At 34.0% G+C, this 18,687-nt stretch overlaps 1 protein-coding gene across 3 annotated transcripts; it reads right to left on the bottom strand.

The window, feature by feature from the left end:
• Positions 1-1,313: 1,313 nt before the first annotated feature.
• On the bottom strand, positions 1,314-18,112 carry LOC136750359 (adhesion G protein-coupled receptor F5). 3 transcript variants are annotated; one of them, XM_066705380.1, is made up of 12 exons: positions 17,937-18,112; positions 10,856-10,960; positions 10,129-10,192; positions 9,734-9,883; positions 8,482-8,646; positions 6,648-6,817; positions 6,010-6,201; positions 3,879-5,246; positions 3,429-3,470; positions 3,027-3,086; positions 2,674-2,734; positions 1,314-2,367 (listed from the first exon to the last, which is right to left on the bottom strand). In XM_066705380.1, the coding sequence occupies exons 2-12, from the start codon at positions 10,952-10,954 to the stop codon at positions 2,300-2,302; spliced, it is 2,439 nt and encodes an 812-aa protein (XP_066561477.1). In that variant the 5' UTR covers positions 10,955-10,960; positions 17,937-18,112; the 3' UTR covers positions 1,314-2,299. The 3 variants fall into 3 exon arrangements, with proteins under 3 accessions (XP_066561477.1, XP_066561496.1, XP_066561487.1); XM_066705399.1 differs by having other exon boundaries at positions 6,010-6,198; XM_066705390.1 differs by having other exon boundaries at positions 10,856-10,956.
• Between the last annotated feature and the right edge of the window lie 575 nt (positions 18,113-18,687).

Here is an 18,687-nt window from a genome sequence, read left to right as displayed (position 1 = left end):
ATACATATAATTTATTAACATGTCTATTTTTGCATTCTTACTTTACAGCATTTTTCATACCAGCCTAAAACTTTTACATAGTACTGTACGTATATATGTATGTGCATATGCATATAAATAATATAAATCATACTTTTTTACACCTAGATTTGTGTGAATACCTTCATTTAACAATAGTGCACCAGACACTATGTGTGTAAATCGTAGAGTCAAGAGTGTAACTCCAAATCTGTAATTCATAAACCACACAAGTATTTGTCACTGTCATGATAATTTCCAATAACCGTGCAAATAAATAATCAGTGTATTTCATTGTGTAGAATTAATATATACTTCCTCCAGTATTGTTCTTCTTTTACAATACAATACTTACGTCTTACGTCTCACTCGATTATTACACAACAACATAGTCAATAAATACATTATATATAAAATACATTTAAATATATATATATATATATTATCATCTTGAATTAAGGAAGCTAATTGCAGTAGGAATAAAATAATTTCTATATACATATTTAGTTGACACACAGGAACAAGGGGTGCGAGTCATCATCCACAATACACTGTGGCCTCTGCACTATTTTACTAGCAATGTTTACCACTAACGAGCTTACTCCTATTTTTCTGGCTAAGGTTACCTTACCATGTAATGATGTTAAATGACACTACACTCTTGATCAGGTATTCATATACCATCACTAAGATATTCTGGCTCACCCCGAAGCTATTCAGTCTTCTAAGTAGATAGAGGCATTACATACATTTTTTTTTAATATAGTCAGTCAGTATTTTCAAAAAAGCTTAGTCTTATATCCAAGACTGTGCCTAGATATTTAAAACAGTCTACACTTTTGATTGTTGGCTGTTAATAATCACTGGCTGTACCACAAAGACTTGTTAAGTACAAATTACTAGCTCTTTTGTTTTCCCCTCATGCATTTTCTTGGCAGCATGTTTGTAATGCCTTAGCATGGTTCAAGTACTCACTTTCAGTTTATGTATCTCCTGTCATTAAAAGGCCAACTAGGACCATGTCATCAGCATATTTATATAAGCTGTAGCATTGATCTTGGATCCTAAATTAATATGTGTCCACAGAAAATAAAACAGGTAATAAAACACAGCCCTGTGGGGCCCCTGTATTTATGATGAGCTGCTCAGACACATTCCCATTAATACAAACTCTCTGTAACCAATTTGAGAGAAAATCCCTTATCCAAAGAATTAGACCACTGTTGACCCCATGATCATATAACATTTGCAAAAGAATGTGGAATACAAAAGAATGTGCAAAAGGAAAAAGTTCATTGTATTAAATGTATTTAAATTTAATAAACATAGTTATTATTTTAATATATATTTTTTCTCAAAAAATAAAAAAGGAAAGTTTAATAAGAAATATATTTATTTAATTACATGATTTCTTTAGACAAATATCTTTACATAACACATAACGAGAACAATAGTTCATAAAGGTTCTTGTTATTCTGATTTTCACAGCACTTGTTGTGCAACATAGTGTTGTACTTTATCCATTTGTTAAGACAAGATTCCCCTTTTTCAATCATTTACTTCAGCCAAATTCCTTACTGTGTGTTGTGTGTCTAGAAATCAGATACAGAATAAATCATTGATATTTCTGCCACCTTTGAACTAGAATCACTGATCCACTGTGAGGCATTACATTGTGTAGCCATTGGGATGTCATTGGATGTGCTTTATTTAGGTGTCACATTTCCCTAAGTCAAAAATATCTGAGTGCACTCACAAGTAATGTCTCGTCTTAAAAAAAATCTCTAAACATGCAAATGTTACCGTCATCATATCACGGGGACTGGGAAGTTAACATCCTGGAGAAGCACTATAATGTGAATGCAACATCTGTGCTAATTTCATTACAAAGTGAAATCTCAGATTCTATTCTGTTTTGAAAAATGCTATTCCCTAAATTTTTGGAACAGTAAAGATCAAACATTTAAATACAATTGTATACAAGTTATTTATAAAACAAATAATAAATACATAAACGAGGCATTCAGATCATCCATCACAATTAGCAAAAAATACATTTAGTATCGTTTTGTGTAGGTTTGGCCAGTGAGGAAATTCCAAGCAGATTCCAAACAGATTCCAAACAACATCCCTCAAAAACAGGTTTCTGTGCGGCACCCATGTCAATGCACATCAGCTGCATGGTAATAAACATTTGATATTGAAGCACATTGATATCGGTGTCTGCATAACACTAGATTGTTCAACTCTTCACCATACATTGTCAATACATTTAATAAAACTATGTATTGACAAGAGAATCTGTAGCAGACTGGCTTGTGGATGTGAGGTCGGCAACATTGAAAACATCTGAAACAAAATCAAACATATTATTAAACTTCATATCATATCAACATCATAGTCAGTGTTGCATTTTAAGTAGTTAATGACAGATGAAAGTTCAAGATGATATTACAATACTGAGAAACTAGGACATACGGTTATGGATAAGCATTGTTTGCATCTATGAAATATGTATTTTGCCACTTTCATTCAACAGGGATAGAAACTTACATATTCAGGATTTGAAATTATTATTATTATTTTAAAGATTGTTTATTTTTGAATTCCCATGATTATCAGCCAGTAATTTATTTTAAGTAAATGTCTACTTACTTCTTCTTCTAAATCTGTTTCTGAATCTGTTTCCAGATGAAGAGTTACCAGCACTTGTACTCTGCAAAAGAAAAATAGACAAAAACATTCAGTGCCGATAATTAGGTGAACAACTGTGATTTATGCTTTTTTCCATTACAAATGACATTTTATTGCAATGTAACACATATTAATTTTACTTCTTTTTAGCCTTCTCTGCATAACTAATTGCCTCCCTAAAAACAATTGAGATACAAAATACAAAAAAAAATACAAAAATATATAGATTTACCATATTTACATATATATGTGTGTGTGTGTGTGTGTGTGTGTGTGTGTGTGTGTGTATATATATAACAAATAATAAGACTCACCCTTGTCTGTTGGGAACCTGCTGTTACAAATGAGAATCTTCTAAACACAGCTGCTCGTATCTGTTGGTAAAATATATAAATATATTACATTGCAGCTTGTAATACACATATTTAAGTGGTGTGTTACAGAAGTCTGTAATCTATGGTTTAGCCATTGAGCATAACTGAGCACTGAGCATTGATATTAGACAGAAGAAATAATATTTCTCAATCAAATTTAAGAAGAACACCTTTGGATTGTTTAAATTAGAATTAAACTGAATCAGACCTTTAATTGAACAGTGCGCAATAAAACATACCATATGCCTTTAACTGTATTCAAAATGAAAGGCAAAGCAATGTAAAAGGACCAACAAACTAACAAATATAACAAACTGTTAAAATAAAGAAATACAAACTTACTTTACTGTCTAACAGGGTTCCAAACACTAAGATAAAGAATCCCTGAAAATAAAAAAATAAAGGGAATAATATTAGTAACATAATACACAGAATTATGTTAAACATTTGTATATGTATTTTGTATTTGAATTTACATGCATATTTTCCCTTTAGTTATTTATAAGTGGATGGGTTACTTATAAATTAACCTTTTCCACCGAGTGGACTTTTCAACATCTTTTGTTTTAAATTAGAAAACATATTTTCAGCCTTTTCAAGGTTAAATTGCTGTTAAAATAAATACCTCTGAAAAAAAAATAGGGAATCAGTCTTCCACACTCATGAAACCTGTTTTAAAGACTTTTCTAAAAATTATGGAAGTAACTCTCATAACAAATACCATTTAAAGGGACAAAATATCCACATATCCACTCTCTGTGAGTGCGATAATATGTAAATATGTTTAAGTACCTGTAATGAGTTGAGGACTGCAAACACAACGTGGAGTCCTATACTTTCTGGATTCACCACCAGTCCAATTCCAAATCCCCAGGTAAGACCGAAAAAGGGTGTAAGAATTGCAATGCACCTCACTATCACAATCAGGGCATTTTTCTCGTCAGATTGATTGGTCTCTCCCACACCTCTTCTGAGCATTTTGAAAATGACCACGATCAGAATAAGTAAGTTGATGGCAACTATGGTTAAGGCCGGGATAACAAAGGCCAGAAGCGCCTTTGTGTCATTCCAGTTCAGCCAACATGCTTTCTCCATGATGTAGTGAGACTGAGGGACTGTAGCAGCCACTGTGACAACAGCTATGATGAGAGGGCAGCCGTAGCCCAGACTGAAGCCTATAGCCAGCATGGCTGCCTTGGACAAGTGAGAGAAAATCATGATTGTTCGGTAGAAAAGCAACAGAGCTGAAGTCAACATCCAGAAGAACAGAGCCAGGTAGAAAAAATGAATGAAAAAGGTTGCTGCGGAGCAGGCAGGCACCGGCGTTTCCTTTGTTGTCCCGGCTATGGCTGAACCTATTAGGAACCAGGTGTCAGCTATCAACAGAGACACGGCAATGTTAACAATTGACACGTGCCGCATGTACGATATGCTGTTTTTAGTCACAATGGTCCAGACAAAGGCTTCAATTATTAGGCACAGGATTAAGCTCAACATTGATATCCCCACTCCTATGTAGGTAATGAAATCCAAAAGCAAGCGATAGGCCTCCGGAATGCTGGGGGACATCAAAATCGAAAAAGAGGTCAGGTGATTGCAGACACAAGTGACACTGCCATTTCCTTTGGACTGAAACTGACACCCAGAAGAATCCCATCCTCCTTCCGTGTCATACAAAGAGAAATTCCAGAAGACACATATAGGATTTACCAATGATGTATTCTTTAAACCGAAGCCCAGTGAAACATCGGTTATCATGCTTTTCACATTTACTGACATTACTATTCCATTGATACTGATTTTTGTGTCATTTGTGTTGTTTGCAGTCCTTGTCGGTAAGATGTCTGAAAGAGTCTTAAAGGCAATGCTGTTGACTGTGGTATTGGCTTCAAGTTCTGAACCTGGAATATTTATCTGACCCGAAGTATTCAAGTTTTGAAAGGCTGAATTGTAATTGCCATAAGGAACTATTGTGCTTTGTAATTCGATGTTATCTGTTGTGATATTGACACTTTCATTTGCAGAGAAAGACTGGATGAAACGTTCAACTGAAAGCAGCATATTAGAGCTTTGGTTTTTTGTGTCATTTCCACTGTTGAGATTAGACCAGGTGTTCACTGCTGTTTTGTCTAATATGATATTCAAGACTCCTAGAAAATTCTGGAAAATAAAATTCAGAGAATCAGAATCAATTAAAAAAACTAAAAACAATTATAACAGTGTAACAATAAAAAGTGTTTTAAAATAAAATAGTTTTGTTGGCATTTAAAAAAGTATGACTTTTGCGGAGCATCCAGCCCCCTGCAATGCAACAGCTACCCAGTTATATATTCATTCCCTACACAGAATATTATCAGTGGGAGAAAACAACATGTTTGTAATAATTTAATATTTGTAATAATGCATTCCTATTATCCTCTCTGGGATATATACCAATAAAGGCATGGCTTACTCAGGTGTGGACAGCAGGGAACCACATAAATAATAGTATTAATATAATAAGGTATTCATTATTTCCAAAGCTTAGTGGCATAAGTTAGAGCCGTGATTCTCAACCCTGCTCCTGGAGGACCCCCCTACCCTGCTGTGTTTTTGTTCCAACCGAGCTCTCTATTACTTTATTGAGCCCTTAATTGAAGTAGTAATTTAATAAACCAGAGCCATTTAATTATCTTAAACAGTAGGAGTCAAATATAAGCCAAGTATAAAATTGTATAAGGAACTAATTATCTCATTAAGGAACCAACTTTTGATCAGTTACAGAATTTAAAAAGTCAAATGTAAGCAAATTATTACTTCAATTAAAGGTTCAAGTAAATAATTGAGCGCTCAGTTGGAACAAAAATCAGCAGGGAAGGTGGTCCTCCAGGATCAGGGTTGAGAACCACTGCCTAGAGGTATTGTTTAAATAAATTAAACTTACCGTCATCACAGTTGTGTTAACTGTAATGTTTTCTGAAGCTATTGAAAGGATGCTCAATATTTTTACAATACTAGAAATTGATTCTGTAGAGTTAGTTATAGTGTCTTTTAAAATTGTTGAAACATTATTAATAGTTTCCAGAATCACTGGAAGCTGAGCTTGTACAATTTGTGTTGGTTGATTTGACAACTGCTGTGAAGAGAAATAGAAAGCAGTTTATGGCAGGATGGCTACAATAAATTATATTTTTGAAAACAATGCAGTACTGCAGTACTGATACTCATAGATTTTATATAATCTCTCCAATACTATCAGCTCGAAGAAGGCAGAAATGGGGACTATTTTTATTATTATTGTATTAGGTATGGATATTCACTCTAAAGTAAGATAGTTATATTTGTTATGAATAATTAATGTATACCTTTGTGTCCACACACCCTCTAGATAGATGTTCAATATTCAAGGGGGGTTGGGGGGTGACAGTATGATATTTCAGACAATATTCTGTTTTGTAATAATTCTTATTACCAGTTGTATTTAGTCAGTCCTGTTAAATACGGTCTAATAAACAGTCCCATCACATACATTTTAATACCCTTATCTTCCATTTTATTTCAGTGAAAATAAATGGGCATTACCTGAAAGGTAGAAAGAATATTGGTTATTGGTTTTAACACACAGGTATTCTTCTGAAATATCCAAGTTCCATTTGTGCATTGTGCTGTAATATTTCCATTATAATTTTCTCCACAAGTTGAGACTGACGTACTGCCTTGATTTCCTTGACCAAACATGAGATCACTACACTCTGAAAAATGAATACTAAAATTAATCAGAATAAGAATAATTGATCTAAAAATGTATTAAACGGTATCTTTTGTAAGTGGAGGAAGAGAACAGTGACATGGGATGTATGTTATTTAACGATGCATATGCACTATTTATTAATTTATTAATTAAATCAGACACTTTCATTCACCACTCACATAATATAGATTCTGTTATAGTAAGGGCCAGATGAACCAGATCAAATTTTTCCCGTTTTTACCACTTTTAAATTCTAGCTGATAAACAATATGCATTTGCTTATGAACCACAAAGTGTTTTATATCTATTTTTTCAGAACAACCTCTGCTAAATGCATTTTTCATGTATAATGTACTTATAAGACAGTAATTGAGTGAAAAATGTGCAATAAACTAAAAAAATAAGAAACGTAATTCATTTTTTTATTATTATTGATTTCGCCCTCCACACAGTAATAGTGAACAGTTTTCACATTTAGAACATGCTCTTCAAAGCCTTAGCTATTGAAATTCTAACTGCAAAATGATTAAATGAAAGTGAGTGTCCCTTTATATTATATTAAGATATTGTCCTTCCAGCAGGAGAATGTAATCATGACTTAAATGTTGATATTTCTTTATTCATAAAACACATAGAGGATGAATCTGACATTGCAAAAGCTATACTGTTCAGGGCAGTTCAATTGGAAACTCAGTTTGACTCAAAAGTGAGAATAGGTAAGTGACCATTATTCAGTACTCTGCTACGCTATCTACAGTACACTTACAGTACAGTATCATACAGTATGCAGTATACTCGGCCCATACAACACAGCCCATCTGCTTGTTTTTCTGGTGCACTCTTCGCAATCATCTCATCCCACCCCGAGAGAAAGCATCAAAGTTTTACAGTCATTTGCCTCCCACCATATTTTCCCTTTCTCAATCCAATAGAAGAGGTTTTCTTCAGCTCTGCATTGGAAAGTTCACCTGAGAAACTCATGGTCGAATTCAACTAGGATGGCAGAGTTGGAGCAAGTTCAATAAGAACGTTCTTGTTTTAAGGTAGTATGTAAGTGTTTGCATACGTAACATAAGCATTAGGCTATACATTTCTCTTAATCTGGAAAGGCATATTTTCCATTCAGTTTGATTCAAAGGGATGACATTGTGGTCTTATTTTCACTGTAACATCGTGATACTGGAAAACATAGCTTGTGATATAGATAAACACATGTGGCCAGAGACATTAGAGGCAAGATGCTGCATGAATGTATTGTGTTTGATTATAGTAGTTTACTGTTTTTTTTATAAAAAAAAAAAATGGGGGGGGGGGGTTGGGGGGTTTATACCTTCACACATTTCCTTTTTGCTTACAGATACTGTATACTGTATAGCTGTATAGATAATGTGCATATATGGCTTCATTATGTGTGTCTGAAGAGAAATGTTCATTTTGGTGAACTTTTGCAGTCTGCAAACCGTTTGTACCATTGTGTGAGTAGTTTTGAAAACATGACATAGTGTTTTATGAAATGTGTGTAAACAATTGAGAGACTGTTGACCTAGCTGTCAATCACAAAGTGAACTAACACAATGTATCTGTCTATCTATGGGTAGAGAAAAAAATCCATGTCCTTATTTTATATGGATATACAGTAACATGATGAAAAGATGTATCACTTACCCGGCTTTGGTTGGCAATACAATCCGTCCGGTGGAAGAGCTTTTATGCATTCACATGAGTTTTGTGTTGAGTTTGAACAAGGTTGATACTGAGTGCAGTTGGCAGGTGCCCAAATATAATTATTATCACATGTGCACCATATTTCTTGACCATTTGGGGAACACACTGAAGGAAGAAGCACAAACTACTTACACTTTCAGCTGGGTTGTTTGTACTTTGAAATGTTAATGTGTGTATGTATGTATGTATGTATGTATGTATGTATGTATGTATGTATGTATGTATGTATGTATTTGAGCATTTTAGAAGATTACCAGCAAACTATAAAACTGTTATAAGAAATGTTTGCCAATGCACTTTCACTCTTATTAAATAAAATAAACAAAACAAAACTATGTAGCATAGTTTCTCCTTGCAAAGAGAAAGCCACTACCAAGTGACAGGAAGTGGGTTGGTCAAAGTTTTTATTTAAACGGGTGCTCTGCCAAATAGTGTCACCAATGGCTGGATTAAATCAGATCTCTGACCCAGTCCACTAATTGGAAACTACACACATGCACATCATAGCGATTACATTCATGATTAGAAGAAAGTAGCATCTTATTCAAAATGAAGCCACAAGCTGAGTACAGTTTTGTACCTTTTTATTAGTGGGTGGGTCAAAGTCTTCATTTAATCCCAGCCCTAGAGGAGACACTATTTGCCAGTATCAGTACCAAATAATGTCACTATGTGTTTTGTAACTACAATAACTTGCGGTCTTACTCTTAACAGGAGACAATATTTGGAAAATAAAATTTCAAGTTTACAATATGTATGCTCTGATTAATTCACATGAGCACAAAAGTCTGAAAAGGCCCTTTTCTGATGGTGACACTTTTTGGAATAAAACTGGGCCTTGGATTGATTATAAAATGCCTTTTCAATCCTGCTCGAAACCTTCTTTGCTTTAATTTCATTTTTTTAATTTCCAATTCTTTCTCCCATTCTACCCTGCTTTTACCGTAACTGTGTCAGATTTTCTTCAGTTGAAAAAGATGAAAGTGATAACAATTACCAGCAACTCTTATAATGAAAAAAATATAAGAGGATTATTTTTTACTGTTTTATTAACATCAAATTAAAAACATAATTTAATTTTGTTTAGCAACAAATTATTGGATTGATAAAGCTTAGAATGTAGTTCTTGCACCATTAATAATATCATTACAAAAATAATCTAACAGGTAAAATATTAATAGTAAGTGCTTACCTGTAGTTATGGCAACATTAGTGATATTGATGTCGGCATCAAGGTCAAGTGGGTATGTCAAACTCACCAGGACACTCCTCAGTTGATCTATTATAATATTTGTCGCATCCACCTCAATATCGATAATGTAGTCTACCTTACTTGCTGCTGCTGTGAAGGAAAAAAAAAAAAGGCTTATACATTTACACGCACACACACACACACACACACACACAAACTTGACTTAAATTCTATCATAGTTACATTCAGTAATACTAATTACTCATTAATGATTGTCATCACAGTTGAAAAAACTAACTAAATAGCTAGATCAAAACAAAATGAAGTTACATTAATTAATCAAATAGGATTTAATTGATTATTTATTGTGTAAAATATGTTGTTGAATTATTTACCTGCACGCTTTTTTCTGAAATGAGCTGGAGGTTTACTGACACCATTTTCTTCTGCATCATTAACCTAAGAATCAACAATAGCATATTTGGCAAAGTGAATCCTTCCAAGTTTAGACAAAGAAATGCTAAAAGTATAATAGCTGCCTGTGTGTCGGAGGTTTCTTTGGTATAGGTTTTTCTGCACATGTTCATGAGCAAATTATTCCTATTCCTACCTACCTAAGTCTTGTCTTTTCCTTCAAATCTCTGTTTCACTGAAAGGAATCAGATGTAATGGACAATGGAAAAACTTTACATCACATGTCTTGTAGTTCCCATAAAAAGGGTATTTATATAGAATCTGTCTTGTGTTCAGTTTGAGCTTCCCCCCAAATATATTTTAGAGTGTCTGATAATTCAATTGCTAATATTTCTAAACAATTTCAGTTTCTATTCTAGATGTATTATCAATATATATTTAAATCCCACTTTGCCAAAAGGGTGGTGTGGTATACAAAATGGGCAAGTACTGAGACGGCTAATCTGAACCAATTAGTAGTTGTAATTTATCTTAGAACGAGAGGTAGAATCAGTAAGGAATAAAAGGTGATGCTTTATATACTGTACTGAATTTGAGGGGGATTGCATCATGTTAATGAGCTCATGTACACAAGGAGCCCTGTTACATAACACAAAGCTGAATATGTTATTGTATTCATGTCTTTAATCTGTAAAATAGGCTCCTTACCGGCAAGGAGTAGTGGTCCGGAATCAGTGTCTCTGTCCTGGATAATTCACTTATTAAGAGCAGTATAGTGGAAGAGAACAGAATCTTGAATATTGCCATTCCTGTCTGGGCAAAAAGGGAAAACAACAACGATATTGTAATGTCATATTGTAACATCCATGGCCTTGGAGCAGGACCAATCACTGGATATAACTGGAATCAGAAGCATTTTGCCTAGGGTTGTCACCTGGCCCAACAATACCTGGAGGTTCTTAAACATGACAGGTTTTGATGGCTGCATGAACCTGAAATATGATAGGCATGATCAACCAGTCCTGGAACATTTCTGATCTTTAAAATTTTCCTGAAGGCAGGTTAATAATAACAATATTTTTGTTCTCTTTTTTGTTGGTTTTCTTCCAGTGTTTTACATTTTACTTTATACTTAGCTCACACAGATGTCTAACAGTTTTGGTTATAGACAAACGCAGCAGGAAAGGAAGCAGAGCAAAAGATTTAATCAGGAGAGCTGAAATCTTGTTTTTCAATGGCTGCAGCAAAGGTGGATGTAAGCAAAATACATGCTAACCTGTTCCAACATTCAGCAGCTAGGTGTCGCCACTGTCCCAGCACTGTGATGGGAATTTTTTTAATTCGATTTAAATATTCAATAAGATACTGTTGTTTAATACCAGCTAGGTCTCTTTCCAGTGTAAACATGGCATGAATGATAAACATACATTTAATCTGACTATCAGTGTTATTTATTTAAAGTATTTCTCTCTGCTAAAGATTTGTGAAAGGATGCTCTCCGTTTCGAGGGTCTGTCTTGTCATGTGCCATCTTTGCGAAGATACCCAGAGCAATCTGACTCAACAGAACAGCATGATTCGCATCACACATAATTCACTGTAAGAGCATACCTGAAAAAAGCTTGTTAAATTGTGTATGGAAGCACTGAAACACATATCAATTACTTAATTATAAACACATTTAAGGAAGTTAGTAAAGTGAAACAGTAATAATACAGGTAGCAAATAAAAAACTGATTAAAAAAAGTGGCAAAGACAACTTCAATATCTTAATTGTGTACTAAAATGTTTATTTAACACAAAGACCTGCAAGTTTTAAAGTTATTTTGTAACCCTGTCTGCACTTACTACTTCTCAAATTTAAAGAAACTTAAAAGCTGGTATCAAGGAATGCAATTTTGCTATTTAGATTAATGCAAAGTTATGTACCTGATATGCAGTTATGTAAAAGCAATGCAGGCTCCTGCAAAGATTAAAATTCTCTTCCATCCATATATTCCTCTGGTTGGCTTTTTTCTGATTATAGATCTCTGCTCCTTGTTGAGCAAAAAAACTAAATTTTCTGTTACCTGCTGGCAGCCTAACTTTACAGTTTTTCAACTTGTTTGTTCCTGGAAAGTTTTTTATACCAGAAACTAGCATGCAACTCCTTTCTGTTAAGGTACCAGAGGACTCACACCATACCAGGGTGTCATCTGGTCACAACTATTATATAACTTTATTTAAGTTTCTGATTTTCTTTTCTACATGACTTCAAACCATAGTCTATTACATATAACAGAGTATGCCATTTTGACCACAATTGTAACAATACATGTATTGAGTTGAAATATACACAGGCTCATTTTAATTTGCGCTTGTATGGACGGCTGTTATAAATGCTTAGTTACTGTTTCACAGCTAAAATAAAAATTATGTATATCTCCCAATAACCAAATTAACCTTTCCAAAAACTATAACGATCATGTGTTACTATGCTGATGAAAGATAGATAGGTAATATAAACGGAACTTGATATGTGCTATGTTTTTAGCATTATATCCACCCTGAATCTAAGGTTTTCTGATATGTTCTATGTTTCTAATCCATTAAACGTACAGAGCTAATCGAAGAATATCACTCAGTGGAGGAACTCACTTCACATTCCTTGGAAAACCTGTTTCGATTTGCATGTCTTAAATATTTCATGAGATCACATGCATGCATGAGTATGCACATGCATACTGCTGCTAGAATGAAAAGGAAACTCAAAGAAGATATAATTGCCCTTTTAAGTTAATATGTCACAGGCTCTGCATTTTTGGGTTCTCTGCTTACCTTTGCCTGTCATAAAGCAAGTACCTGCAGCTGATGTTGGAAGATAGTCTAAGAAATGTTCATATCCCTTGGGCACTTTTCTGACATATATTTCAATTACACCTTCCTGTGTCCTCTTTCTGATGTGTGATTAACCACTTTACAATCCAAACTATTAACAACAATGGGAGGACATTTTTTGACTACCTTTACATTTTAAAAGGGATAGACCAAATGAAAACCCTGTACCCTATCACTCTCTAACTACTACAAGTTTTTAATTTACGTTACGCAGGATGGGTCAAAGTTTTGATTTGGTCTGGGCCTAAGTATGTACAAATAAATTAATATTTTTTTCATTAGGATTAATTTGATACTTTGTTCTTGGTGGGCTGCTTCCCCCTACTGCCTGTCCCTTGGCTTTTAAAGTAACCTGCTGGATTTTGCAATTAAAATGCTTTTGGTGGCACAAGTCTTGTAGCAACATAGAAACTGCTTAATTAAGGCATTACATACCATTTAGATTATACACCCACAGTTGCAATTACAAGCCTTTAAGTTGGTATTATATGACTCAATGTAGGTGTAAGGCTATTATGAAACATATTTTAATTCAGTATTAGGTGCAGGTGAATTAAAAGCCTCAGATTAAAAAAAAAAATAGTCATAGGAGGAAAGAAACCATGCAGGTATTTGAATGGGTGAGTTAAATGTCACTTCTTTAAAAACTAATCTAGGCCAACAAGTTATAAAGTAAATATATATTTTCAGGAAAAGCAACCTGCATACTGAAGCAGTTTGTACATTATTTCTACATAAATTTAAAGAGTAAATAGACCCATGTTCATTCACACACACACACACACACACACACACACTTATTTCTCCTTATCTTAATGTTCTGGGAAAAGTATATTATTTCCTTGCAGTCTCTTGATTATTTGGTACAGCCACTGAACCTGTTGCCTTACACTTGTCTGATTTGCACACATATTGATCTTTTGCGTTACCTAATTTTTCATATTTTACACAGGAAAGAAAATAAACAGTCTAGTTTGTTCATGTCATCCAAATAGAATAATTGAAAAGCATATATATTTTTTTTAATCTGCACCGTTACCTTCACTGTTAATTAAATGTAAAACCTTCATGTAAGGGCAAATTAACCAGGGGGTCCAGGAAGCATTTAAATCAATATTCCTGTTATTGATCTAGTAAATAATACTATTAATGCTTAAAACAAATGTTAAGTATGCAAAGAAGGTAGTTTCAAAAGCAAATGAGGAGCTTTCAGTGTTTTCAGGCACCATAAATCAGACAATAAATATTAAGATATCACACGCTTGCGCACAGCCATTTTGACTTTCTCTGTGCTGTTAAACTACAACCTATGAAATACATACATACACACTGTGCATACACACATAACACACCAACACAAATACTGTTTAATTTTTTGAAACTATAAAAACTATACAAATTAAAGCTATGATTTTTATAAATAAATTACTTTGTGGGCCACTATAAGCAAATGTGTTGGGGCACAACATATTTATATTCCGATAGTACACCACTAGCGGAGCCACATAGCGGTGGCACTGGACACCCCTGACCTCTGATTGCCACCCCGGGTGCCACCACAAAATGTCATTCGCTCCCGGCAGTTTCATGCGGATTGATATCTCAGTTCACCTCTTGTTGAAAGAAGCGTTTATTGTGACGTTTTCAATCTGTTAATGTTACTCGAAAGATATCCTGTTTGTACAGTTAATATCAGTGCATTAAACACTGTGATTCACAGACCGGCGCAGCGCCTGACTAGTTACAATAAACTGAAGGATAATAATCGCATCAGCAGCCGATGGCATTAATACTGTATGGCAGCTGGCCGTGTTCAGGCTGTGTGTGTGAATGTGTGCAGGACATGAACATGATTCAGTTAACGTGTGTCCATTTACAATTTAAATTAATCAATACATAAATACAGCAGATCTGGGTTTCCCTCGAAAACATTAAGGACTGGTTTAATAAATGCGTCCATAAACGCCATGACTGAGACGCGCACTTTAGTTACATTATAAGCTGCTATATTGTATCTGGATGATTCATCGTGCATTTTGTTTCAACTGTAACTTGCCCTGGTTAAGGACGTTATTAATGGACACCAAACGAGCACGATGGGTCGAATGGCCTCCTCTCGTTTGTAAACTTTCTTATGTTCTTTTGTTCTTAATACTAAATAGCAAATATGTATTGTTATTGTTGCACATGGAAACGTATTCATATGTGAACATGCTTGTCTGAATATAATGTTGTCTACACGTTCAGCTCTTCCTAATACCTCTTAACAGAAACGTGTATTTATTACGCTGTTTACAATCATGTAAAGCAGAAAGAATAAAATACACACAAAAGTGCAACCGTAATACCACGTCAGGCTGTATCGCTCGCAGTGTTGTTCTCGGTCTTTGTTTTTAAAACGAAACACTAATTTTCTGTCATGAAGTAGCCTTGGCCACCCCATGTATAACACTCTAGTTCCGCCACAACACAGGAAAAACACATGAATACATGAATACAATTCTTGTGAACTCAGATTAAATTCATTTGTAATTCAAGTATGTGCATTCATATTGATTTAAAGGCTCTTATATGGAATTCATGTAGATCATATATATATATATATACATATATATACATATATATACATATACGTATATATACATATATATACATATATATATATATATATATATATATATATATTTAATTTATTCATTTATTTAAAATGAATTTCATATGAATAACAGCCTTTAAATCATTATGAATTCACATACTTGAATTACGAATGAATTTCATTTGAGTTAAGAAGAATTACATCATGTATCCATGTGTTTTTCCTGTGTTGTACTATCGGAATTCATGAGGAATGAATGCCCATTGTTGTAAAGTGTTACCGAAAAGATCTTAGCTTTAAACTTCTTCCTCATGTTGACGAGATAAAGACAGTTACAGTCCAAGGATTCCCTGCTATAGTTATGAATCACCTTTAATGTATTTATATTTAATTTATAGCATTTATAATATATTCTATTATTGTTGTGTGTACTATTCTGTCTTCTTACGTGAGATATTATGTAATGCCTCTGTTATGAGAGCTGGTCTGTCCACACAGGGAAGGCACACAATCAACCCAGTCATCATGTCAGTGAAATCCATCCTGTCACTGTCTTATCACAGAGCAAACCAGAGCAGGAGTGAGGCTATGCGTATTGATTTACAATAGTTCTTAATACAGTTGCATATTAACACATCTTAAAAAAACAAAAAAACAAGGATGCAAACTGATATAAGATTTTCTTCTAAACGGTATTGTCTTTGCTGAGTATACAGTGAGATGTATTAGTAACATTTGGTTTTCATATTGCTGTGGGAAGTTAATGTGAAATTACATATCAGGGAGACCAGGGTAAATTGTTCTATTGGAAAGATACAGCGCTTTTGGCACATTTAAATGATGCTTCCCATTCTGCCACATGACTGAGCATTTGTATTTTTCGGAGGGTGCATTGTAACAGCATGCCCCTCATCAGCTAGTACCAAGTTACCATATATATGGCTATTTGAGCTGCAAACTAGATTGAAATGTAACAGGAACAACCCATAACATATTTCTCACATTTTCTGAATTAGATGTACAACATTGTCTCTGTTACAGAACCAGTTACACTCAATATAATTCAATAGTTTTGTTTTTGTTTTTTGTCAGTGAGAAATACACATGGTTATGAGAAGGGCATCTTTAAAAAAAAAAAAATCTTAGATTTTCAGGGGGATCAGAAACATGAATACTGACTGCATCCACAAAGGATTCTTATAAATTGAATTATCTCAAATAACAAAGAACATAATCATTCATACTACCAGGAGTTTCTTTTTGACTTGAAGAGGCTTGAATTACTCTGGTCAGCTGGGAGCATTTGTATTGTCAGTGGAAATGAAATTTAAACTTTTTGGGCACTGTAAATAAAGATTTTAACAAATGTATGTCAAAAAGAATGTTCTCCCCACTATGAATCCAATGTGTTTGGTGCTGTCTAACTGCCTGTCCTCTGGTCTTGGTGCTCTTAGTTGCAGATGGATAGAGAGGTACATATATTGTGAACTTGTGTACAATATTTGCAAAGCCATTACTGTGCATTCCTATCATATTCCTCTTCATTTAGGTCTGTAAGTAAGGCCAAAATATCTACAGAGACAGCAAACATTACTCATAGGAGACAAAAAAAATGCTAACTGAAACAGTTTGTATGTTTGTATGCTTAATGATAATGGGGGGGAAAAGCCTCTACAGCTCTTTGACAATTTTCTTCAATAGAAACCACATTAATAAGAAGAGAACCTTTGTCCATTTATATCTCGCAAGGGGTAACACTTTATAATAAGGTGCTGTGATTCCTCATTAATTAATATATGAATACCACAGGATTTAAACATCAATACCTCTTGAACATCAACTGATTTCTGATGTTGAGCACATCAACAGTAACCCTAAAACCTAATTCTATCCCTATTGTACATGTGATTGATATCAGAACTCAGATGAAGAGCATGACATAATTACTTAGTATTTACTCCTGTGCTGTTCATATATAAATTCATGAGGAATGAACATAGTTATAAAGTGTGACCCTTAGAATAAAATATCAACTCACTATCTTAAATAAACATTTCAAAAGCTGCATACCCCATACTGACATCAACATAAAAAAAAACATTCATAGAATGATACTTTTTAAAACTCCACTTACCAAGCAAAGCATACCAACACAATAACACATTCAAGTGAAAATGTAAGGACTCATCGTAAGATATCTGAGCATGAACAATAAAGAGTGTCCTGTTACTATGCTGTTCATTTGTAATAGCTAATCACCACACACATTTTCTGTTGGATGAAAGTGAATATTTGAAATGGAACTCAGTTTCTTTACCTTCCTGAAGTTGCGATGCCCTTCTCTGCAGCACACTGTTCTTTAATCAACCTGTGAGCCCCTCTCCTCAGGGCTGGCAACACTTATCTATCTGGCTGTTGGTGTCTGCAGTTTAAAAGGTTTTTTGATAAAATTGAAGCTTCACCTTGATTTTGTGCAGTCCTTTGTTAGACACACCTCCATTGTGACAGTAAAAAGCAAGATTTCCTGAAATGCTGTATGAGAAGCAGTGTACACACTTGTCAAACAGGTTTGCTTTATTTTCTTCCAGTTGCTTCCTTGTATCTTAAAATGCTTTCAGTCAAGTGCAGAGATAAAACAACAAACAAACTGTTATTCCACCCTGTCCAGATTAAATAACTGAGATTAAATTATATAAAATAATCTTGGTCTGAAATGACCTTCACATTTTATTGTGTAAGAGTATTTGTGACACCATCTTAATTTTGTAGTTCTCCATTTGGACAGGGATATTTGTACATGATTACTGCAGCAACCTATTACATAATAATAATAATAATAATAATAATAATAATAATAATAATAATAATTATTATTATTATTATTATTATTATTATTATTATTATTATTATTATTATTATTATTATTATTATTATAATACAAAGTTTAATCTGGAGGCTTACTCTTCCTTCTGGAAGGGCACCTGAGGGAAATTTATACTGAAAAAAAATATAAATGCAACATGTAAAGTGTTGGCCCCATGTTTCATTAGCTGAAATGAAAGATCCCA

Source organism: Amia ocellicauda, chromosome 1, assembly GCF_036373705.1.
Source record: "Amia ocellicauda isolate fAmiCal2 chromosome 1, fAmiCal2.hap1, whole genome shotgun sequence".
NCBI classification, from domain to species: domain Eukaryota; kingdom Metazoa; phylum Chordata; class Actinopteri; order Amiiformes; family Amiidae; genus Amia; species Amia ocellicauda.
The sequence above is the reverse complement of the archived record's forward strand: the minus strand, read 5'-3'. Positions and strand labels throughout refer to the sequence as shown.

Bases quoted from the DNA above. Each gene is read 5' to 3' on its own strand.
- LOC136750359 (XM_066705380.1), bottom strand. From the start codon at position 10,954: ATGGCAATATTCAAGATTCTGTTCTCTTCCACTATACTGCTCTTAATA. The intron at 9,884-10,128 runs GTAAATAATTCA...TTTCCTTCACAG, and splicing joins TTTCAGAAAAAAGCGTGCAG to CAGCAGCAAGTAAGGTAGAC. The intron at 2,735-3,026 runs GTGAGTCTTATT...TTTCTTTTGCAG, and splicing joins CAGGTTCCCAACAGACAAGG to AGTACAAGTGCTGGTAACTC.